Source organism: Gobio gobio (genome assembly GCF_949357685.1).
Source record: "Gobio gobio genome assembly, chromosome: 15".
NCBI lineage: Eukaryota > Metazoa > Chordata > Actinopteri > Cypriniformes > Gobionidae > Gobio > Gobio gobio.
This window is the reverse complement of record NC_137108.1, coordinates 26,921,574-26,939,672: the sequence shown is the minus strand read 5'-3', so window position 1 is coordinate 26,939,672 and position 18,099 is coordinate 26,921,574. Positions and strand designations below refer to the sequence as shown.

The 18,099-nt window shown below is 36.1% G+C and overlaps 1 protein-coding gene across 1 annotated transcript in view; it reads right to left on the bottom strand.

The window, feature by feature from the left end:
• The window catches only part of kcnn3 (potassium intermediate/small conductance calcium-activated channel, subfamily N, member 3), an 87,654-nt gene that overhangs the window by 32,084 nt on the left and 37,471 nt on the right, over positions 1-18,099 (bottom strand). The window contains exon 4 of the mRNA XM_079836901.1: positions 1,827-2,123. Coding sequence (XP_079693027.1) covers positions 1,827-2,123 — 297 coding nt within the window. The remainder of the gene's footprint in view (positions 1-1,826; positions 2,124-18,099) is intronic.

Below are 18,099 nucleotides of genomic sequence, written 5' to 3'. Positions count from 1 at the left end.
TGTTTTGCTAATATTTATGGCATAACCTTTTAATTGAGTTGATATAATCCCTCTATGTTTGTCACAATATCATTTGACCATGCTCGAGTGTGTCACACACACACTTCAACATTCAGCATTCAAAACACAACAATGGTAACAAGGATTTATTTTTTTATTTTTATTTTATTTTTTTTATTATTAATACGACCTTTACTATTTTACTTGCAGTCATTATTGGGGTTATACTGACAAAAGACAAATAGTAAAATAAAGGCAAAAATAGTAAAACGAAGCAATTAATTTATTCATGCCACAATGCACTCTGGGAGTACACTTCCTCAGATCCCAGATAGAATTAAGTTGACAAAACTTAAACGGTTTAAGTAAGAACAACAATTAAAAAGATAAGTGAAGTTTAAACAGCGGTATTACTTAAAATGAAAGTATTTAGTCTATTCAACTTAAAATAGTTATTAGAACGACTAATATCTTTAAATAAATTTAACTCAAGTTTATCAAGTAATCATTACTAAAAAATTTTAGGGCAACCACTTTCCTCAAATTTTTTAAGTAAACTCAACTTATCCGGTTTTAGAGTGTACTAACATTATTTTTAGTAACTTGGCTGTTATAGTAATGTAGCTTTTCCAGTAACAAGCCACTTTTTCCAATAAGTAGCAGCGTAGCGTGCTTATGACAATGTCATATTGTCACATTTTATGTCACATTGTGTTGTACACTGAGCATTACAGTTGAACCAACTAAACACGCTCCAAAAAGGTCCTCTGCATTGGTTTGATTCGTTTTATTGAATCAGTTTAGTCACAAGGTACATATAAATCAACTGGTTCCAAAAGACACTATTCACAGATTTGCAGCCTTTGTGTCTTTTTTATAATGAAATATTTAGTTAAATGCAGCTGTTTGTATGTTTTCAACTAATTTATACTGTCATTTATATAGGACAAATTTACCTGTAAATTTACCTCAAGATTCAGTTTAAACCACTCTTTTTTTTTGAGAAAGTTTTACTGATAAAATTAAGATTGATTGAATAATAATATTGTAAATAAAATTGAAAAGTTTGAAACCCCTGGTTTATCTGACTATTAGATTGTAGTCTACCGAGATTTAATTTTTAGTAGCTTGTAGCAGTTTTAAAGTAGCTTCCCCAACACTGGCTGGATCAGTGTGTGAACCCTGTTGCTGTTTGGTGGGTCAGCGTGAACCAGCCTATAAATGTAGAATCTTTAAACTGTCAGTAAAGCTGAAAGGTTCATCTTTCTCAAGAGACTGAACAAACTACATAAATCCACACAAAACCTCTTCCTCCAGTGCAGAAAACCACAGGCCACAATGCTCCTGACTGTCCACATAAAAGTGAACTTTACTGCCATCAGCCACATTTTGTAGAGAGGAAGTGTTTATTGAATATGTGCACAAGTGGGCCATTGAAGATAGACAGAAAGGGAAAAGCTGGCCAGTTGATGAGGTTTGGACTAGTTGGTCTATAATTATAATACCTGAAGAAAGCTAGCTGTTAGCATTCCCATTCATCTCAATGGCAGTTGCTTGGTTAGCGCAGAACCCTCCAGAAGTTTTTATTTCATGCTTTTAAGAGACCTTCGAAAAGGAATCAGGCAATGTGTTACTTGCAAAAATATTATTTAGTCAGAATAAACTGCTATCAACCAGCAGGGGCTAATGGGACCACCATGCTAACTAACCAAAAGAATGTAAACAACAAAAAAGGAAAACCACACTCAGAAACAAATGCTACACATACTGTATATAATTAATACCCTAAATTCTGAGTTCAATCAATCGTTGGGTTGACCTCTGACCTTGTTGAGTGCCCCTATGCTGCGGGAGGAGGCGTCGGTGAAGAGCTTGCTATGTAGCAGCATGACTCGGGCGATGAGGTAGAGTCTAAGGAACATGGGTACAGAAAGCACCATGTCTAGATCTGCCTCCGCCTGCGAGGGAGCGTAGGAGAAGGCCAGCCGCGCCCGCCACATAAACTTGAAGTCCCCCGGCACCGGGTGAACCGCCGAAACGATCAGCTCCAGAGCGATAAGCAGCACTCGCTCCATGGTCATGGCGATCCGCCAGTCGTCTGCACCATTGTCAATGACGAAGAGCTGAAGGCAAAAAGTCAGAATAGGAAAGTTAAACAATGCAAATTGAGCAGTTTCCCAGCAAAATTTCAATTTGCATAATGGATTTCAAATTTTTATTAAAATGTAAGGAAGTGCTTAAGGGATCACATCAGCCACTAGCTGTAACAGTGACATAACGCAAAGAAATAAAACCCAACCCCCATAAAAACTGTTTAATCTCATGTCATTTCCACAACAGATGCAATGCTGTAAAGCATGCAGCTCATGTACATTTGAGTTTTGCCCCAACATTTCTTTTATATATATATATATATATATATATATATATATATATATATATATATATATATATATATATATATATATATATATATATATATATATATATATATATATATATATATATATATACTGTATATATACACACCCACACATTTTACACATGAGGGGAAAGAAACTACAGCTAGAAATATAAAATAAAATAAGGAATCCTTCTAAAATCCAAATATGACCTCGGGAACTTCTAATACATTTTTCATTTGAGGTCTATGTGTAATATATGTTGAAGAAAATGTTCTTTTAAATGATGCATTGATTCTTTTTTTGAATTTAGTGTGTGTGTACAGGTTTATATTACATTGTACTATCCCACAATAATAGTAAAAACCTGAGATTGTCTACATTTTCTGTGATGGGAAGGTTTAGGGTTAGGTTTAAGGGATAGAATATACAGCTTGTACAGTTTAAAAACCATTATGCCTATGGAGAGTCCCCATCAAGATAGCAAAACCGTGTGTGTGTGTAATGTTATCTGTTTGTCCTGAGTTGCATCCTTTAACCAGCTGATTGATGGCTCTGCCTGTCTTCATTGGATTGGATGGCACTGATTGCGGCAGGTTTAAAACCATCTCATCCGCTCTTCAAAGAGCTGCTGTGACTCGCACTTCTCCTGTCTCCCCACCAGCCGCCAGACCAACAATGTTATTGTTATATGGTGTCCTTTGTAGCGATGACCTGCCCTTTTCTTTCATCTGCTTTGATAGTATAGTTAGGTTAATTGATTGGATTTTTCTGTGATCTCTCGAGGGAAGTTATTTTGTCTTATATTGTTATATTGGGCCGTGGGTCACCCTGAGGTTTATGCACCCACTGGTCTTTCTTTTGTTACTCTGAAGCGCGCAACTTTATCCCCCAGTTTCACAGACAAGGCTTAAGATAGTCCCAGACTAAAATGCATGTTTGAGCTGTTTTAACTGAAAGCATCTTGCACTGACATATCTTAAAACATGTCAGTTGTGCCATTGTTTTGTCTCAAGATGCACAGCAGTAATGATTTTTTTTCTTCTTCTAAAGAACGTTCATAAAAAATGACTGAACTGAACTAAGGCCTAATCCTGGCTTAATCTAAGACCTGTCTGTGAAACCGGGCCTATATATTTTTTCAACATCTTAATGAAACATTTATCGGAGCTATTTTTTTGCGAATTTATTTGTGAATTTATTTCCTTTCTTCTTGGTTCTTTTTTTAATCTACAACTTAATCGCAATAGTACTCATAAATCATAATTTAAAGTTGCTAAAAAAATCTTTAGATGTTCCAGAGGAGACCCATGGCTCAAAAATGCAAATTCTCTCTCTATATATATATATACACTCACCTAAAGGATTATTAGGAACACCATACTAATACTAAGTTTGACCCCCTTTCGTCTTCAGAAATGCCTTAATTCTACGTGGCATTGATTCAACAAGGTGCTGAAAGCATTCTTTAGAAATGTTGGCCCATATTGATAGGATAGCATCTTGCAGTTGATGGAGATTTTTGGGATGCACATCCAGGGCATGAAGCTCCCATTCCACCACATCCCAAAGATGCTCTATTGGGTTGAGATCTGGTGACTGTGGGGGCCATTTTAATACAGTGAACTCATTGTCATGTTCAAGAAACCAATTTGAAATGATTCGGGCTTAGTGACAAGGTGCATTATACTGCTGGAAGTAGCCATCAGAGGATGGGTGCATTGTGGTCATAAAGGGATGGACATGGTCAGAAATAGGGGTGTAACGATTCGTTTTAACAACGATTCGATTCGTATCACGATTTGAGGTTGTCGATACGATTCAAGGACGATATTGGTTCATTTAGAACGATACGATCCGAAACGATTCAGTGACTTGAAATCGATTCAGTAACTTTTTAGCCAAAAATTGTGTGACTGAAATAAATATCTGGATACTGCTCAATGCAGGTGAAGTTTCCTAGATTCCTGTTGTTTCTTGTAAGGGAATCAGGTATCAATTAATTATGGATATAAACAAACAAGTAAACAACAATTAATGGCAAATGCATTCAAATTTTATTTGAATAAAGTGCAACCAACAGTTTAGGTTGAATTAAAAGGAAGTTAACCTTTTCTGCTCTCATTTTCAATTTTCAATACATTTTCAATAAAAGCACAGTAAGTGCAACCAACATTTCAACAGTAGGTTAACCTGCTACTTCTGCTTTTGTTTTCCAAAATAAAAATATTACAATATTAGTATAAAAAATAAAGTGCAACTAACTACTCTTCAGGTTTAATTAATAGTAGGTTTACCTGCTACTTTTGCTGTTGTTTTACAACATTAAAATAATACAAATACAATATTAATATCAAAAATAAAGTGCAACCAACATTTCTTCAGGTTGAATAAACTGGCTGAACCTGCTACTACTCTCAGTTTAATAAACAAACAATATTTAACAAAGATAAAATGTAACCAACTACTCTTCAATGACTCTACAGATTTCTTTTTCAAAAATATCAACATGATCTGACCGCAGAACACTTCTCTGTGCGTTCACTATGTCGCCAGCAGTACAAAAACTCGCTCTGCAGGCACACTGGTGCCAGGAATTCACAGGTAACATTTAGCAAGGGTTGAAAGTACAGGTAAAATGTTACTAACTTAGCTCTTTCTCCTGGTGGCTTGATAATTTCTCGCACGTTGGCTTCTCTGTCATCCGCCATGCTATGTTTTGTTTTCTTAGCGCTGCTGCTGGTGCGTGCGTTGCGATGATGTCACAGATAGGCAGACTTAATCGAGTAACGTTTAACGGCTTTATCATTAAAAGTGCTAAGAAAAAATATCCATATAAAGTCTGACGTGCTTAAATCCAATGCGTTATTTCCCATGATCGATACAATCGATTGATTACCTTTTAAAACGATGTTAGATCGATATATGTCGTCCGGAAGGCCATCTTGCCGAGCACAGATCGATGTAGTTAGATCATAGGAAAATAAATCGATACATCGATGTAGTAGATGAATCGTTACACCCCTAGTCAGAAACAATGCTCAGGTAGGCCGTGGCATTTAAACGATGCCCAATTGGCACTAATGGGCCTAAAGTGTGCCAAGAAAACATCCCCCACACCATTACACCACCACCACCAGCCTGCACAGTAGTAACAAGGCATGATGGATCCATGTTCTCATTCTGTTTACGCCAAATTCTGACTCTACCATCTGAATGTCTCAACAGAAATCGAGACTCATCAGACCAGGCAACATTTTTCCAGTCTTCAACTGTCCAATTTTGGTGAGCTTGTGCAAAATGTAGCCTCTTTTTCCTATTTGTAGTGGAGATGAGTGGTACCCGGTGGGGTCTTCTGCTGTTGTAGCCCATCCGCCTCAACGTTGTGCGCGTTGTGGCTTCACAAATGCTTTGCTGCATACCTCGGTTGTAACAAGTGGTTATTTCAGTCAAAGTTGCTCTTCTATCAGCTTGAATCAGTCGGCCCATTCTCCTCTGACCTCTAGCATCAACAAGGCATTTTCGCCCACAGGACTGCCGCATACTGCCTGCCCCTTTTCACACCATTCTTTGTAAACCCTAGAAATGGTTGTGCATGAAAATCCTAGTAACTGAGCAGATTGTGAAATACTCAGACTGGCCCGTCTGGCACCAACAACCATGCCACGCTCAAAATTGCTTAAATCACCTTTCTTTCCCATTCTGACATTCAGTTTGGAGTTCAGAAGATTGTCTTGACAAGGACCACACCCCTAAATGCATTGAAGCAACTGCCATGTGATTGGTTGATTAGATAATTGCATTAATGAGAGATTGAACAGGTGTTCCTAATAATCCTTTAGGTGAGTGTATATATATATATATATATATATATATATATATATATATATATATATATATATCGTCGCTGTCCGATGAAAACCACGTATGTCCATTTTGCCGATTTTGAGATTTTTCGACGGATTGAATGTCCAGGTTCATTTCCGTATACAGTATGCTTCACATATCTAAATGGCCAATGAAAAGTTGTGAAATCATGTCATCTGATTTTCACGTATATCCATTTGGTGTCAAAGCTGTCAATCACGCCGCGTATCTCCTGCCCTGTGGAAGCATCTCGCCAGTCTCGTGAAGTTTCATCGAAGCTCAGCACTGGATAGCCGAATAACACTGTGAGGTAAAGTATCAGTAAACATTTGTTTTTGACAACTGTTCTCAAGTTTATTATATATTCACAACTATTCTTTATCGGTAAATGGTCTAGACGAAGTAATTGTCACTGAATATTTTTATTTATTTTTATATTTGTGAACCTGGCTGACGAAAGTACGACATTGAAGCTCTCCACAGTTTAGTTCTAATCTAGTTCTTCACAGATTAGTTTGCTTGCTAGTATGTAAATAAACTCGGTCTCATTGATAAGATTCAAACTTTTTTTTTTCTTAGTCGACCACCGTTACTGTAAAATATGCACGTATGTCCATTTAAACTCAATTTTGGTCAAATGTGGATTATATCATTATACTGGCAAGAATATGGTTACATGTAAAGATGCCGTACCAAGTATGACAACGCTACATTCAACTGCTTTTGAAATACAGTGGTTTTTTTTCACTTCCTGAAAAGTAACCGTTTTGGACATACGTGAGTTTCATTGAGCAGCGACGATATATATAAATTATTTAATTATTTACAATTATACAACTTGGCTTAATATCTAGACATAATATAGGGACAGAGTAGCCTGGATGCCAGCCAAATTTAGCCCCGCCCACAATTTTTTTTGCTAGGGCAATTCGGTCTGGACTCGCTCCATAGAGGAGTAATTATGCCCGAACAGAAACTGTTCGGACCAATGAAATTGTCAGGGCGGGCTTTAGACGATGATGGACAGATGATAAACAGTAAAGTAATCATCCACGTCATCGAAGGCTCTTGGGTTGAATTTGCTCTTATCCTAAACGGAGAACTTGTTCGTATATGCATTCACCTTCACTATTTCTCTCAGAAACGATGATCGTGTTGGTAAGTACTCTGTGTATCCTTAAATAATTTTATTACTGGCAAAGATCGTTTACATTCATCTTTTTCTTGTAACGTTACTTAATCCAGCGTGCGTGCAGACAGGGTTTCCAAGTGTTTTTGCAATGTCGTGCACAATTGCTACTCAAAACTATAGCTTTACAATAACTTTCCGGGGTGTTCTCCGGAAAAAAATGGCGTTTGGTTGGCAAAATATGTTATTTTGGCAAGGTTGCCTGCTAAAATTCGCATTCCTGGGTTTATATAATCACATAATTGGGGTCGCTTCAACCCGCGGACATGGAGAAAAACACGGACTTGGCAACACAGTGCAGTTGAGTTCTGTTGACATTTGACAACTAACGTTACGCGTCGCTCCGTTGCTCTGATTGGTTGTGGGTCTATCCAATTGAGGTCTTTCCTGGCTCGGTTGAAACACGCCCCATAATCAAAGCTCAATGGAGCGGTACCAGACTCAAATTCTGACTAGAATTGAGTATGGCCACGCCAGGCTAGGGACAGAGCATTTTGTCTGTCCTTGGTTTCTATTTCTGCAGCACAGTAAAATCTCATTGGTCAAAAATCCTGCTCCACATACCTCTAAAACCCAGAAGAGAATTAGCAGTGTCATGTGTTCCCGTAGAAATTCAATTTGTGTTTTTGTTTTTTATTTGAGGCATGTCTGTGTGAAAATGTATAGTGAACAAAACAAGAAAGTTCTCGTAAACAATCATTTCAAATCACATATGTATTCATAAATCAAAAAGTGCTATTCTACAAACTAAATGTAAAACTCTCTTAGGGCTGAATTTAGGACTGAACAACACTAATAAAAAAAATAAAAAAAATTATGATCGGCTAAAATTGTGTTGCATCGCACAGTATTTTTTCTGTAAGCGTTGAGAGACAAATTGCTTGTCACGCTATAGGACATGTGTGAGACCCTCACAGCGAATGAAAGAAAAAAACAACGTCTAGTTGCGTAATCACTCAAGACCAACCATTCATCATCCATTTAATCAAAAAACTTCGATAACAAATTAATAATTCAGATTAGCTCATTAGAACAACTAATAAATAGAGCTGGTGTTGGACTAAATGAATGAGTAAAGTGTGTTCTCAGAAGCAGTGCAGGAGGCAAAATGAGAGGAAAACAGATTGATGAGCCCCACAATGAGAACACGCTCAGATAGTCATTTTATCCTGCCAGGAACGCCAAACAGGCAGAGCAATAAGCAAACAGAATTCCGCTGGCATAATGTGCACTGACAGTTATATGATTCTCTCTCTTTCTCTCGTTCTCTCTCCCAATGCAACTTCATGTCAGGCGGTATATCAGCAGAGCCTAACGACGGAACGGGAAGCTAATTGTGCTGGCTGGCGGTGTTAGATGTGTTTAATGTTAATTGTAAGTGTTAGATTGGCGAGGTTTGTTTAATTGATAAGCAGAAGGCAAGCAGGGTTTTCCCCACTGAGACATACACTCATACACACACACACACACACACACACACACACACACACACACACACACACACACACACACACACACACAGGAGGGCTGCAAATGATTATAAGGGAATCCTGAAATCTCATGAATGAAGCCGTATATCTCTTCTGCGATATATCGCACTCGCCTATATTCATCGCGAGGTTGTGTCACAGCGCAACAGGTCTTCCTGGCAGCCGAAGAAATTGCTTTGTTTGACTAATTGCTCGTGCATGTGTGCGTGTCTGACTCTGTGTGTGCGAAGGGCACTGTGCATGTCGTATGGCTGTAAAATGCGCATGTTTTTTTTTTTCTGGAAAAGCCAGCCTCGTCATGGTGACTGTTGCCTAGGCGACAACATCAAAGACCAGCCAAGCTTAATTAGGATCCCCTGGTGAGAGAGGGAGAGAATGACTGTGTGTTTATGCGTGTGTGTGTGTGTGTGTGTGTGTGTGTGTGTGTGTGTGTGTGTGTGTGTGTGTGTGTATGCAATCGCAAAAGAGAGAGAGCATGAGGAAAGTGAGAGGGAGCGAGATGGGAAGGAGGTGAAAGGCAGGGAAAGTAGCAGAGAAAGAGAATGAATGTGCGGGAAAAATACACGCGTGTGGGTGGGTGGAAGGAGAATGAAAGAGAATGTGTGAGTGTGTGTATGAGAGTGCATGGGAATATGTGAGAGGCTTGTATGGATGGCTGTATGACTTATGAATAATGGTTGACCAATATGGGTCTTAATGACTGATACCATTGACATCTACAGTGCACTGTGGCTGATTCAATGTAGGTTTATTGTAAATAATCCAGGAGACTGAGACATGATGAACTGAATGATGGCTGATGAACTTAAACACGTATTTAACACAAAATTACACAAAACGTACCAAAAAAATATATATATATTTTTAAACGATAATTTGATTATTAAATGTTTAAAAATGTACTGTATGTGCAGCGATGATAGACATTAAATATTTACTCAAAATTCTCAAAAAAACATCTGAAAAATATTATGTTTATCATTAGAATGTTTATTCAAAGTTAAAATGTTTAAACTTTTAAAAACATTAAATTGATTCAATTAAATAAAACACATTTTATATAATATTTAGGGCTGTCAAAAGATTAATCGCGATTAATCGCATCCAAAATAAAAGTTTGTGTTTACATAATATATGTGTGTACTCTGTTAATTATTATTTATATATAAATACACACACACACATTCATGTATATATTTAAGAAATATTTGCATGTATATACTGTATATACATTTATATAATCTATAATATATATAAATATAAATGTTTTATATATAAAAATAATATTTTTTTCTTAAATATATGCATGCTTGTGTGTGTATTTATATATAAATAATAATTAACAGAGTACACACACATATATTATGTAAACACAAACTTTTATTTTGGATGCGATTAATCTTTTGACAGCCCTAATAATATTGAAACAAAATGAACAAATTTTTTACGCAGTTAATGTTTATTAAATGTTAAAACATTTTACGAATATCAAATTGATCAAATCAACATTTATTTCAAGGAATATTTAACTTCACTAAAAATATCTGAAAACAGAACATAAAATGTTTAAACATTTAATAACATAATAAATAAACAATAAAATTTGTTAAAAAAAAACTAAACAGACACTATTACACTATTCCTTAAAAATTTTTACACTCAGTGTTATTTAGATATACTTCATTTATTACACTCAAATAAAAACTCAGTTGCACAAAAGGTAGTTTTCATAAACACTTATTTATTAAATGTATTCAAACATACCCATAGGCTATCAATAACAGTAAATAAGCTTCTCTAGTGTTTATTTGCTAAGCTAACTACCAGTAATATGTGAACATTGGATAACTTTCCTGAGGTAAATGCAACGTTAAGTGACATTGTTCACAAGCTGTTTTCTTTCCGTGGTTGAAACACCGATTGAGGGATTACATGAGACATGATTAATTTCGGTAAGTTGTACTTTATCTTTCAACATACCTTCTGATGTTCATGCATATTTTCTCGAGCTATAACTTGTATTAATGAAAAGATTTGCACTCTGTGCTTCTGCTTGAACTGAGGCACTACAGCGATCTGTCACGTCACATTAAGAGTGTCAAAATGCCATTTAATGTTTAAATTTTGTGATAAAATTGACAAAATTATGAAGCTGAGACTTTGTTTCTTATTACAAGTAACAAAGCACAAAGCTCCTTGAGATTATTGGATGGGAGACGCGCAACAATTAATGTTTGGTGTAGGGAAACCCTGGCTTGAACTACAGGTGATTCATAGGGTCAATAGAGCCTGTTTTAACAGCAATATTTTGTATCTGTAAATGCATTATTGTCGTGTTCACTTGCCCTAAATTCAAGACAAAAAATATTTTCTTAACACACAGTATGACCCAGCTAAAAAATTTTTATTCCCAAAACATTCCTAGAACATTAGTTTCTAGTTCCCAGAACGTTTTTTAGTTTGTAGAACGCTATTCTAACATTATTTTAACGTTACCCTAACATTATTGTAATGTTCCCAGAACGTTCCCCTAACTTCTTTCCTCCGATATCATTACCTTGCTGTACGGCACACCCGCGACAAGATGATATATGTCAATTTTTCAGTTCACAACAAACACATATTGGCTCAAAACAGCCAAATATCATCCTATATATCTGTCTTTCATTATATTATATTTTATTCTGATAATTCCTGAAAATCATCATAATCTTTATCTGCATAAAAATGGTTCTTATTTCTTTAAAGCTTTGCGTTTATGAGTGATCGTGGGAATGTTCCAATGCTAAAAACGCTGAAATCTGCTTTTTCTCCATCATCATCTCTCCCTTTCCTCCTCCGTACGTTACTCCTAATTCATCTCTCCCCTAAACCCCGCTTCCCCCCAACCCCCATCCTGTCGTTCTTTTTTGGGCCAAATCGCTACCAGGATATGCTGAATAATTAAATTCCATTAGTTAAGGTAATCAGTCAACATGAGTGACTGGACCGAGCTGCCTCACTAAACCCATCAGAGAGAGAGAGAGAGAGAGAGAGAGAGAGAGAGAAACCCAGAACCTCCCAACAAATGAGGGCCAGAGCCAATTAGGAAAAATTAGGAAAGGAAGGAAGGATGAATAGGAGAGCAGACAGCAAAATGAAGGATGAGAAAAAGAGAAAAATGCTTAGAAAAAAAGGGGAAATCCAGGAGGAAGATGGAAGTTGAAAGAGGAGAGAGAGGGAAAGAGTGAAGCCAAGCGAGAATAATAGTGTCTGTTTTGTTGTTGTTTTGTCCTGTCAGAGATGAACACCTTTGTTATGATAATAGCTTTATAAGTCGCACACACACAAACAAACGCTTACATACATACTCATTTAGATCACTACACATCCCCACAATCACTGACGTCCCGGCTAACATTGTGCCATTTTTTTCAGACTTTTATCATTGTTGCTTGTCAGATTGGATATGACCCGAGTGAGATCTTAAATAAAAGTCAAGGCAGACATCAACTGTCTTTTTGTCAGACTGTGTGATGTACAGTTCTGCAGACTTTTGTCACAAATGACAGCTTTGACTGGGCAGTCTGAGCCTGTTCTGACACCCTCACTCACATACAAAAAAACTGAAGTGGTACTGCACAAACCCTGGCAAACCCATAATGTTGGCTATATTTTGCCTTGGAAAGAAAAAAAAATTGTAGACTGCTATGCTTCTGAGCAAAATAATAGTTTTGGTCAATTGCAATAGATCTGACATAAAATGAATTATAAATATTAGATGAAAAACTTAAACTTAAATAAAAACGTGAAATATTGCCTTAAACTTACTGAAATAAATTAAGAAAAAAATCATTAACACTAAATTAAAAAAAAAAATTCACATAAAATTAACTAAAATTTTAATTTTAAACTAAAATGAAAATGAAAACTGAAAATAAAAATATTAAATGTACAGTATAATAGTACAATTATACAATTATCAATAGTACAATGGTATATAATAGGGATGCCACAATTATCAATATAATATTGAACCTTTCGGTACGGCATTCATGGTTCAATATACGCTTGTGAATTGCGTTTTTATCTTTATTATTTTTCTACACATTCAATCATTTGCCTCCATCCCAATATACTGAAAAACATGACATACATTCACGTCACATGTTAGTGGTAGAGTTATACTCAAGGAACACTATAGTTATTCACAATCATGAAATGTCATTATTTGCATGCGTTTTAAAGCCTTGCCGGTTAAACATTTCATTCGCGTGCTTATGCACTGTTTAAACATGCGCTTTTCTGAGCGCGAGCACTAACAGCCTGTCAAACACGTGATTACTGGACTAAGTAGTCTTACTGTGCTAATACTGTCAAATACACACAAGGTTTACATAAACACAGTCGGTTATGTCTAAAGTGAAAGTAAAATTGCCGTGTCTGTATATTAGATGCATGCAGGTCTTAAATTGACACTAGTGCAGTAGTGAACATGCTCCCGCTAGTCCTTAAAGGGACAGTTCACCTCTAAAATGATGTCATTATTTACTCACTCTAATGTTGTTCCAAACCTGTTTTCATTTCTTCGGTTGAACACAGACAGTTGAATACCAGACAGTAAGCCATTGACATCCATATTATTATTTCCTGGAGACCAGCAACTGGTTGGTTTCCAACATTCTTCAAAATGAAAAACTTGAATACAGTAGCTTTAATAAGAATCAATGTATATTTTATAGTGAAGTCTATGTAGTGTTTTATTTTTACATTTATTCTTTCAATTTCGTACTTAAATGCTGCTGTACAGCTCTGAGCTGCCAGTGTAAATCTTTATATATATATTTATTTTATATTATACTATACACTAGGAATGTGTACAAGGGTTTTAAAGTAAAGTTTTAAGCTTAAGTAAGGTTTTACAAATCTTTTAAGTAAAATAAAGAAAGAGTATTGCAATAAAAAAAAAACGTTTTTCTCCTTAACCTCTTGCTGTTCCTGTCGCCTAAGAATAGAATAGCAAAAAACTGATGTGACAAGCCATCAGAACCGAACCGAAAACCGTGGGTAAAAAACCTAGCCCTGGACTAACTGTATTGTTGCATCCCTAGTATATAAATATTACTAAAATAACACATTTAACAAAAATTTATTTAACAACATTTATGTAGGCTAAATATTCATTGTTGGACACTTGATGTGTCTTTACTGACTGGTTCAACTTACACTTGTCTTCGCAAAAAGGATATAAATATGACCACCTATTTCTGCACTATATGTAAAAATCTACTGATTAATAACTTCCGGGAAGCTAAATTGTCTGTTAATGCTTTGTGCTCTTACACAAAATCAGCTTCAACACAAACCGAAAGTTTGAGGACAAAAGCAGGAGTGGGACTGAATAATAAGATGAAATTCAATTCAGATTTTGACTTTTGCCATTGCTCCAAACATAGATTATGGTTTAAGTTGTGGGTCAGTAAGTTTTTTAGTATTTTTATTCAGCAGGAATGCATTAAATTGTTCAAATCAAAAAATGATATTGCAAATAAATGCTGTTCTTTTGAATGTTTTACCCATCATAAAAGCTTAAACAAATTATAACTTTCCCCAAAAGTATTAAGCAGCACACATTTTTTGTGTTTCTTGAGCAGCAAATCGGCATATTAGAATGATTTCTGACGGATCATGTGACACTGAAGACGGGAGTAATGATGCTGAAAATTCAGCTTTGCTATCCGAGGAATGAATTACAAAATAGAAAACAGGCATTTTATATTGCAATAATATTTCGCATCATTACTGTTTTAATGTATTTTTGATCCAATAAATGCAGCCTTGATGAGCATCTTAAAAATCTTACCAACTGCAAACTTTTGAACGTTAGTGTACATCGAAGATTATTATACATTTAAAAAATAAGTATTTTTGTACTTTTACTGGAGGAATAATTCATTAGGATATGTACTATTAGGATTTTGGGTGAATATCAAGAGTAAATGTTAAATGTAAATGCCCCATAGACAAGTTAAAGTCAACAGGTGTCAAAGCAGCAGTCACATTGCAAGACTGTGATCCAAAATGTCTGATCAACTCCATCAGAGGCAGAAATCCATTGTAAAGGTAATTAATCGGCTGCCTGTAAGCATGTCACGCAAAACAATCCTACTGTCTTATGGTGACTCTGTCATGATCCCTAAAATGGGTTATAGATGGCAAAAAAATAAATAAATAAACCAGCTCAAGGCAGCCTAGGAAAAATGAAGAGAACAGCAGGTAACTTGAATCAACTCGGATTAGGCAGGCAGGCCCAAAATACTTCACACCGCGGGATCCCGACACATACACAGGCTAAATAAGCTAGGAAATCTGCCTGCAGTGATGCTTGGAATTCCCTTTTTTTACAATACACGTTCTCTCTTTCGCACATACACACAATGCGTGTAGCCAGTAGCAAAAACAGCAGGAAACCCCTTTTAGTTTTTTCCCAAGCTACAACTCTCACACAATGAACCCGAGAGACGAGATGTGCTGTCACGGTGCTTTCGCAATGTTCTGGAAACGTTTCCTTGTCGTTCCGTTGTCAGCACCATCCATGCTGTCAGTTAAAAGCCTTCCCTGTGCATTAGCCCCTTCATGTCAGAGCAGGGGAGCTGTACTGCGTGGTTAAACTTAATACTACAGTAACCTCTCAGCTCTAAGTACAGGACTGTCACAGACACCTCATTCATTTTCCAGAACCCTGAGGTGATCAGCATTCTACTTATGCTTTGCTAACCTATGCCTTTTATTTCTAGCCTACGCTTTAAACATTCAGCACAACATTTTGCTACTCCCTTTTAACATTTTTGCATCATAACTGAATTCGGGCACTGGTAAGGACAGTAAAGAATGCTGGCTCACTACACATTGGGACACAGATGACTTTTTCCGGCGATGTGACAACGTCCTCATTGTACAATGTATTTATGAACAATAGCAGAGCTGATATCTTTCTGTTATTACTTGTAATGTTATTTAAAGCACATTGTGATAAATACTTTGCTTGTTACATATACGTGCAACATTTCAGCCGCAAATAAGATTGTGTCCATTACCTGTCTAACAATGTATGTTTATGCTGAAATATAAAAAAAGTAATGGTTTCTATATCCGTTATCGGTGCATTATGGGACTTTTTTTAGGGAGTGTACGCTTCAGTGCACTGAAAGGATACTACAACAGCCCTTAAAATGGCCGACTCCCTGATCAGTGCCCTGACTACTGAACTAAGGAGCTGATTGAGACACACCCCTAGTAAAAAAAATTGGATATGAATGCCTTCTCAAGTCAAAATTTGAATGGGATGAGCTTGTAATCACGACTTCAGAAGTGGGAAGTAGGACATTTTCGATAGCACGTGAAGACGGCGTTGTTCCCCGATAACAACCGCTAAAAACTAATCCGATTATCTGTCACTGAAGTCGCCGCATTGCGCTTTCTAGGAAAGTTTTTTTTTACATAAAATATTAAAACTCAGTTAAATCAATATTTTGTGTACAGTTATTTAATTTGGCATAATGTCATCCGGTATCACGGACCCGCTCTCTCTTGTTTCATACAAATGCAGCTGCTGCCATTTTGTGACCATTGTTGTGTTCACTGTAATGGATTATAAGATAACAAACACATACGATTTTAAAACAGTTTAATCTCAAATCAATATTTTTTTATCCCCACAATTAAATGTGGCGAAATGCCGTGTAATAAGTGGTATGACTGTACCGTATCCCTCAAATGTCCATTTGTAGTTTGAACTTGCGGCTTGCTAACTGCTTTCTCCACAGAAGCTTTGCGTTTAAAGACCTAATAAAATATTTCAACTCACATCAGTGTAATAAGCAGGATAATGTACATCTTACCGTTTGTTAAAGCAGAATAAACCCCTTCAGGGTCTTTTTTTTTAATGCATGTCCATTTATCAATTACACTTTTTGGTAGCACTTTATTTTACAGTCCTGTTCCCCATGTACATACTATGTACTTACACTCTTAAAAATGCTGGGTTGTTTTAACCAAAATTTAAAAATGTAACCCAACAGCTGGGTTTGTCCATATTTGACCCAAATTTGGGTTGAAACAACCCAGCATTTTTTTTAAATGTATTATAGTAATTGCAATAACTGGGTATTAACCCTGAACCTACCGCTAAACCCAACCTTAACCCATGTAGTTACCTCATATTACCAGTACTTTCTTGTGTAAGTAGGCAACCCATTTTTTTTAATATTAAATTTTTAATTGTATATTCAAATGATGTATTTACAGTTTAAGTTTGGCTGAAAGCCTCTAACAGGCAGTTTAATATCAGTTTAGTGACCACTTACCATATAGCTATTGGGGCATGTAGTCACATTATATGAACTCTTTTTTCTGGTCAGTAACGATAAAAATGGTTAATAGACTCTAAGAGTAAATGTTTATAGGGAATCTGACCCTATCCTGAGTACTATTAACTGAATAAATAGTGTGGCAATTAGCCTCAGTCTTCACTTTCGTCAGAGTGAAAGTGTTATACAATAAGACACCGTTTAACATATCAACAACAAAACTTTAGTTTCTGCCAAAATATAGTTAAAATATTCAAAAACATAGTTGTTTTTTCTATAACTTTTTCAGAACTCTTTAGTCATGTAATTTCTGTCATTGTGCTTAATTTATTTTATTTTATAACAATGATAATACCAAGTTACCACAGTTACAAACACAATTAGTTACAGTTTCCATGGTAAATTTCCAATGTCTAACCCATGTTTTATTTCAGCAAAATACCTGTGAATTTCCACATCAATGATTTATCTTTTTATATAGTCTTTTACAGAGTCTTACTTATGCCAATCTAATACATAAAGTCAAATGCACTGCATGTTAAGTCTCCAAGGGCCAACAGCTTCCAAAAGCTCATCATAAAAACCACTCAAGCAAAACGTTTCTAGAATCAGTCCAACCTTGAGCTAAAGGTAATTATAAAATTGGCTTTATGTAATACTGGTGATTCACCAAATTCTTCAATGGGTCTTAGCTGAAGCTGCACAGCCATGAATCAATTTTAATGTGGCTCAAGATGGGCCAAGCAGTTCACAAACTTTTGCCAAGGATAAAGCCTGTTGGCTCTCAGGAAGAGTTGCGCTCA